Source organism: Etheostoma cragini, chromosome 7 (genome assembly GCF_013103735.1).
Source record: "Etheostoma cragini isolate CJK2018 chromosome 7, CSU_Ecrag_1.0, whole genome shotgun sequence".
Taxonomy (NCBI): domain Eukaryota; kingdom Metazoa; phylum Chordata; class Actinopteri; order Perciformes; family Percidae; genus Etheostoma; species Etheostoma cragini.
The window spans coordinates 6,098,135-6,105,970 of NC_048413.1; the positions used below are offsets into that span (position 1 = coordinate 6,098,135).

General features: G+C 40.7%; 1 protein-coding gene across 4 annotated transcripts in view; it reads left to right on the forward strand.

Moving 5' to 3' along the window:
• The window catches only part of acap3a (ArfGAP with coiled-coil, ankyrin repeat and PH domains 3a), a 90,067-nt gene that overhangs the window by 63,600 nt on the left and 18,631 nt on the right, over positions 1–7,836 (forward strand). For all 4 annotated transcript variants that reach the window (XM_034877935.1, XM_034877937.1, XM_034877936.1 and 1 more), the window contains exons 11-15: positions 2,935–3,047; positions 3,710–3,761; positions 4,426–4,526; positions 5,568–5,679; positions 7,078–7,289. In XM_034877935.1, the coding sequence (XP_034733826.1) occupies positions 2,935–3,047; positions 3,710–3,761; positions 4,426–4,526; positions 5,568–5,679; positions 7,078–7,289 (590 nt within the window). The remainder of the gene's footprint in view (positions 1–2,934; positions 3,048–3,709; positions 3,762–4,425; positions 4,527–5,567; positions 5,680–7,077; positions 7,290–7,836) is intronic.

The window sequence follows — 7,836 nt, forward strand, 5'->3', positions numbered from 1 at the left end:
CAACATCAACATTTATTTTTTGGGCACCTGTGCTTTAGACCAATCACAATGGTCCTGGGCGGCGCTAAGCCCCAGGACGCAGCGATGGCGGCTCTGCTGAATAGTCTCGGGAAGGAACATATTATATGAGGTTTACTGTCCAATCGGTACTAAAACGGCCCAGTTGGAGAGTAAATGGCGTAAACCTATTCATTGTACATCTTTATAATTGTACCCCCGTTGCACGATCACAATTTTCTTTAAAACTCGCCATATTAGGCATGTAGTTCGACGTTTGAGTTAGACAGTGCCGGAACATCCTGGAAATAATTATCATTGATTTAAACTATGCAGAAGATAAACATATGACAGCAGACTGAGTTATCAGTGCTACCGACTGGGCTCACCATGTGGCGTTGGCGCTCTGCTGTCCACCCTCAGCCTGTGGGTGGACCTATGTCCAGCAGCATCAGGTGGACAGAGCATCAGGACATCAGCCAGTGTTTCTGCTCCTTCACAGCAATTTGCTCAGTTGCTTCCAAACATACGGAAGTCTCTGTTTCCCAGCTCGTTCAATAATTCACTCGTGTTCGGCTTCTGCGTGTGACGTTGCGTTATTAAAAATAGATGCTCTTTGTTGTAGGCTTGAGAGATTGCAGAGTACCGCCCAGTGCACATCTTGTTTCAGTGTTGCCTCTCCTGTTTGTGTTGGATTCAAAAAAGAATCTGACTGACAACTGAAGGTAAGCTGCATGGACTTCCTACAGATCGGATAGTTGCGCCGCAGGGACTGCAGTCGTGGGTGTAGTTGCTAAATCAGAACAGAGTGATTCAGACAACACTGAATGTCACTTTTTCGTGAGATGTGACAAAACAAGTAAAGCGGTATGATCGTTTGATGTGTAGCTTATTTGAAAAAAATGAAAAAGTTACTCAACTGGGCACTTTTATAATTTTTTTAATCATTAAATCAAGCCCTGAGTAGTGTTTGTTGGGTGATCCGGGAAGCCTGCCAGATAGATTCTCTCTGGGTCAACAGAGGGACCGAAACTCCCCCCTTCTTCAGAGAGGGAGGTGTGTTTTGGGAGCTGCAAAAACTGAAGCAGCCTCCAATTTGCAGCCTGAGTTTGGGTCGAGAGCAGCTACAGTACTGCGTAGTGTAGTCCACTATTCTTCCACAGCAGCCTGCCACGCATACATTGGCAGCTGTATGGTAATGAGTCCTAATCCGGAGGCTCACAGGGCGCTGGGCAGGTGGCTGTAGCGGGGGGGCACACATGTCAGTGTTGGAATTAGGCACTGCACTGCAGCGGCACTATGCTTTAACCTCCGCTGTGAGAGAGTGAAGGCAGACATGCGTCCATTCTGAGAGAGCTGGTTTTCAGGAGTTGAGTTTTTGAATCTTTATTTCGGCTTTTTGGGGCTTTTCAATGTGGTTGGAACACACAAAACGTTTGAAAATGAAGATCCTCTGCCGTTGGGACCACAGTTTGGTGGGTTGATATGCATTGTTATTTTAGTGTATATTGTCATTTGGTTATCATAATATTCCACTTTATTTTAGGAGTGATTAACCATGCTTAATTGTTGTTGTCATGACTTTATAGACGAGTACTTGTACTGCTGCAACTCACTGTTAAAGGCTTTCTATCACAACCGACGTACTCTCTTTTTTTCTCTCTCTCTCTCTCTCTCTCTCTCTCTCTCTCTCTCTCTCTCTCTCTGACTCCCTACCATTATTTTCACTCTGCACTGTCTATTAAAATAGGAAAATGTGTGGAGTTCCCAGATGTAATGCTCAATGCAAAATATTTACATTTTTAAATAAGTGTTATCTTATTCACACTGGCGGAATGCGCATAGGAAAATGCAATCATGTGGACAAAAAGGTTGAATTCTTGCATATTTTGCGTAGTATTAGAACATGCAATAAGTAGTTAACGGTGTGTTGGGAGCTGCTGCATGGACACACACCCTGTTATGAAACAGGAGAGTGAGTAAAGATCTTTATTTGGGTCAGTCCTGCAGACATTTTCTCATATATACTCGGGTACTCAATTGAGTCCGGAAAGACAAGAGTCTAGTCTATTCTCAGGGCTGCATGCATGGGATGTTAAAATTCAATTTTTGATAAGTTAATGTTCTGTCCCTACTATATTATATTACCTCTAAAATGTAGCTAATTTGAAGTCTCAGGACAGACTGTGTCATACTTCCCTTTCTTCACATAAAACAGGCATGATGTTTTTGTACTTCCTAAAAACCTTTAATCAGAAAAACCTGAATAAGAAAAGGATTTATTGCCAAGTAAGTAACAATTACAAGGAATTTGCATTGGTGCATACATAAACATATTGAACATTAAAATGAAATAGACAATAAATACAGAAACAAGTATGTACAAATTAGCTGTTCACCATTAGAAAAAAAGAGGCTGATGTATATATAAGATAGAATGGACAAGTGTATAGTCAAGGATGTAGGTTAATGCAAAGAATTAGGAATGACTCTACACCAACCTCTAAATACATGTTTACCACTTTCTGTTGTTTTGCATTAAAGGGCTACGTGTCATGTTTTAAGTCTTGAAAAGGTTGCAGGCTAATTTCAATGGACTCACACTCTGTTTATGTAATAATCTGCGTCACACTCGCATCTGTTGAGTTACGAAATGGCCCAGTGTGACAGGCGGATAGATGGCATGCAACCCACACGTGATCGTTTCTGCATGGCTGCACAGTGTACAGTATGAATATTTGGTTGGTTAATGGACTGTATTTACAGAACAGTGCACATTGAATGCTACTGGTGTTCCAGGAACAGCGCACATGCAACCTCTTTTCTATAAGAATAGTCTTTTTTTCCTTTTTTTTCTCCTGTTTGACAATTTTCAGTTGTCAACCTTTTGTATGAAAGCCAGGATTCATTTGGGTCTCTCTTTGTCTTCTCTTGCAGGACTTTTCATATGAAGACTCCAAGGTGGAGTTCAACGTGGATGCTCCTAATGGTGTGGTGATGGAGGGCTACTTGTTCAAGAGGGCCAGCAATGCCTTTAAGACCTGGAACAGGTAACTACGATGGCAACACATCTTTATATACTGTAATATATCACATTAGTACACACAGTGAACTGATGGGACAAACACTTTAAATAAAGGGATTTATTCATTTTAACACAATACACAGTATTGTGCTGATAAAAAACAAGTGTAGACTGTATTGAATGAAATAAAAAGATAATTAAATATCTGTTTCTCTCGCTCTCTCTCTCTCTCTCTCTATATATATATATATATATATATATATATATATATATATATATATATATATATATATATATATGTATAACAGCATCTTAAATAATGTAATTGAAATGTGTACTTATACAGTACATTTAAGTATGTGGCTAAAGGAAAATAAAGAAGAAAATGCTAGCATGCAGTATGTAACAGAATAGTATATAAAATGAATATACTGCAATGTAATACTAATAGACTAGATTGTTACTGTGCATGCTAGATTTGTCTGCCTATTTGTGTCCCTCTGCGGCAGATTAGTGAGGCTACGATGTTGAGTAACGTAATAAATAGTAATGTAATAAATGAATCTCACATGGTCACAATATTGAATTGCCAAGACCGAAACCCGTTTCACTCAACACTTCCTTAAGGATTGAAATCATATCCATCTAAAATAAGTTATTTATCTCCACCTCTCTTTCTCTCCCAAGACGTTGGTTCTCCATTCAGAACAGTCAGCTGGTCTACCAGAAGAAGCTCAAGGCAAGTCCGTAAAGCTAGGAGCTATCATCTCTCCCGGGGGGTAAAGTGGGCTCTAAGAGGTTGAGTGCAACTTTAATGGAGAGGGGACATTGAATGTCTCTTAACATTATAGTAATCTTCTCTGAAATCCATCATCACTAACCCGACTGCATGTTTGGGAGTCAAAAAATCTCTGCTAATATCTGAATACTTAATCTGGAGCCGCCTTAGTTTTTTTTTTCTCTGAAGTGTGTGTGTGTGTGTGAGTGTGTGTGCGTGTGTGTGTGTGTGTGTGTGTGTGTGTGTGTTGCTGTTTAACTATATTTGTGGGATCCAAAAACCAGGGCATATACTTGTGGGGCCTGGACAGCTTTGTGGGGCCAAAATGCTGGACCCAACAACTTTAAAGGCCTGTTAAAGGGGTAAAGGATTTGGTTTTAGGATTAGTGTTATAATTAGGTTATGGTTAGTTAGGTTAGGCATTTAGTTGTGATGGCTAAAGTTAAGGGGCTAGGGAATCCATTATGTCAATGACAGGTCTCCACAAAAGATACTGTGTGTGTGTGTGTGTGTGTGTGTGTGTGTGTGTTTGTGTGTGTGTGTGTGTGCGTGCGTGTTTGTGAGGTGTTTAGGGGTCTTTTTGATAAGCAGATGAATGCTTAGTGAGTTGTTCGTGTGTTAGCAGGATTCTCTGACGGTGGTGGTGGAAGACCTCCGGCTGTGCTCTGTTAAACCGTGTGAGGACATCGAGAGGAGGTTCTGCTTCGAGGTTGTCTCTCCCTCCAAGTAAGACTTAGGTGTTGCATGGATTAACATGCAATTTGGTTAATAGTTTCATGTTCCCCCAGAGGGTGCATTGTCTTCACCTTTCATCTGAAGCCATCATCAAATCAAAGGTTTACTTTGTCTGTTTTTTGACCAAATACCTGCAAACCCATCCCACTCATTTGTACTTTGTGTTTAGCGCTGGTTATCACAGCTCCATGATGGTTAACATGGCAAATATTATACCTGCTAAACATCAGCATGTTAGCATTCTGACGTTAGCATTTAGCTCTTGATATAAACATTACATTAACATTGTCAGAGATTAGTGAGTTGAAATTGTGAAAAAATATTTTATTTTTTTAAACAAGGGACATGGATGATACAAATCTGTTTAGCCACTGTGGAGTGTAACATCAGTACGCTTTAAGCTGGAGGGGGTGGGACATTTCAACATCTTGACCCAGGTAAACGTACAGTGAACATTCCACCAAGGGCAAAAATATTGCTGAGAACAAGGAACCCTTGAAAGGCTCGTTAATGTGTTGTCTGTATCTAAAGTCTCTTTTATATGCACCTTAGTGTTCCCCTAATACTGTATCTGAAGTCTCTTTAACCAACTGCCCCTTTGCTTGTATGAAAGTCATGATATCTCTCTCTCTCTCTCTCTTTCTCTCTCTCTCTCTCTCTCTCTCTCAATGGTGGGTAAAATTCTCTGGGCGGTCAAAGCAGAGAAAGGGGAGGTAACCTTGCTCCTTATGACCTCATAAGGGGCAACATTCCAGATTGGCCCATCTGAGCTTTCATTTCAGGATACCCAGGGCTCGGTTTTCACCTATCACCATTTCTAGCCACTAGGGGACCATAGGCAGGCTGGGGGAACTCATATTAATGTTAAAAAACCTCACAAAGTGAGATTTTCATGCCATGGGACCTTTAATAAATGCGGAAGAAAACTTTCCTTTTCACACTCAGTGTTTGTTTAGCATTTCACTAGATAACGTAGATCTGTACCGGAGGAACATGATTCGTGATGGTTATACCACTTCGTCTGTTTTACAGGAGCTGCATGCTTCAGGCTGAGTCTGAGAAGCTAAGACAGGCATGGATTCAGGCAGTACAAGCTAGCATTGCCTCGGCCTACAGAGAGAGCCCAGACTCCTACTATATAGAGGTAAGGCCCAGGTCTGGCTCATAGACCACATACAGACATGTTAAAAAGGTTGTTTATATAGTTGTATTGCATTGGTTCAGTGTTGGAAAGTAAAGTACACTAATCAAGTACTGTACTCAACATTAAATAAAAAAGGTCTGGGATTGCCCGCAACAGCTCTCACAGACCGTTCTCCAAAACGTCAAATACCGACACTTTGTGATGGCCCTTGGCGTTGGATACCAACGCTCAAGGCACTCACATGCACTAACGTGCACGCATGGCCAGACCGGCTATCAAAACACAAAGCAGGAGAAGTGAATGTGACTTCATTTTCTTCATATATGTTTGCTGCTATCTCAATGTACTGAATGTCGAGTACAGCCCTCTTTGTGTGTAATTATGAGGTACTTCTACTTTATGTTAATATCTTTTCACAGTTATGTGCAAGCATTACGTGGTGCGATAATCTATTAGCTACATGTGTAATAGCTTGACATCTTTCTGCTGGTTGTTCACTGATGCTTATGTTCACACTGTACTTTATTTATGTTCAATAGCATTGTTATAACCCATTGTATAACAAAAATATCTTCTCTTTCTTTACTTTTACTCAGCTTTTTATTTCTTGCACTTTAGTTACTTTAAAAACTTTTCTTATTTTGACTTAAATTTGACTGTGAGCAATTAAAATTTAACAAATTCCCTGAGGGGATAAGTAACGTACCTGATTCTGAAATATATGAGGAGTTTATAAAATATGCAGGGAACAGCTAGCCTGGCTCTGTCCAACGATGAAAAGAAATCTGGCATTATGTCTAAAGCTCTCTAATAGGCATTTTATATCTCATTGATTCTTAATCTGTAAAAAGAACAAATAAAAATGGAAATTTGTGGGCTTCAAAATTTGGCAGGGCTTTTATTTTGAACCCTCCTGTTGCCCTTGCATATAATTTGACCCATTTTCAGAAAGCTTCTAATCAGAAATTGGGGGTTTTCTTTCAACAAAAATAAATAAATAACTTGGATGGTTCCCTACAACGCTCTTCACAAGTAAAGTAATGATCAGTTTACTACTTTCAACAGTAAAAAAGTGACAAAAATGTTTGAGAGAAAAACCCAGCAAAAAATACAGAAAATAATAAACAAAAACACTGAAAATAGTGACCAAAAAAAGGGGAAAAAGGACAAAAACGTGGAGAAATAACTTCAAAAACACCCGGAAAAATTACAAAGTGTCAACAAAACAACAACCAAAACACTGAATAAAAACTTTCTACTTTAAATTTAGACCCAGGAACACACCACGTGTCGACGGGAAGACAACACAAGGGTTAATAGATCATTTATAATAGGATGGTATTGATATGGCATTTTTGAAACCCTAAAGAATGTCTTATTTTGTGTGTTTATGTTTAGCATTTAGACAGAACCGCCTCTCCGTCCACTAGCAGCATCGATTCGGCCAGTGAGCCGCGGGAGCGCAGCGGGCGCGGGGGGGAGAGCATCCTGCAGCGGATCCAGTGCCTCCCGGGGAACCAGCAGTGCTGTGACTGCGGCCAGGCCGACCCGCGCTGGGCCTCCATCAACCTGGGCATCCTGCTGTGTATCGAGTGCTCCGGCATCCACAGGTAGAGTCCCAAAAAACATTTGCATCGTTCAGATGAATCTAAAAGAAAATGCAGCAGAATAAGCTACCCTACTTTAAACTATATTTATAGAAGAGGTAGGCCATTCTGATAGATGTTTACCACCTGACAGGATGAGGCAACTAATTCAGTCCTTTAGTTATCAAACAGACATGCATGTGCACAGTGAAGCTCCAACATTAAAGTAAAGTAACAATTAGCTACGCCAGAGTGGGGGGGGGTCGTAATACTTCTTCCACCACTGGCAATGTTGCTCTGTGGCTACTGGCACTGAAGACAAGAAGCGGTGCCATCTGTCTCTTACAGAGTGCTGTTAAAGGCACAGAGCACGTTCTGACTCTCTCTCAAACACACACACACACACACACACACACACACAAATACATACTTATTGTGTGGTCCAGCATTTTGGCCCCACAAAGCTGTTGGGTCCCCACAAGTATTCTGAACTTCTGGCTTTTGGAACCCACAAATGTAGTTAAATGAGAACACACACACACAAACACAAACACACACACACACACACACA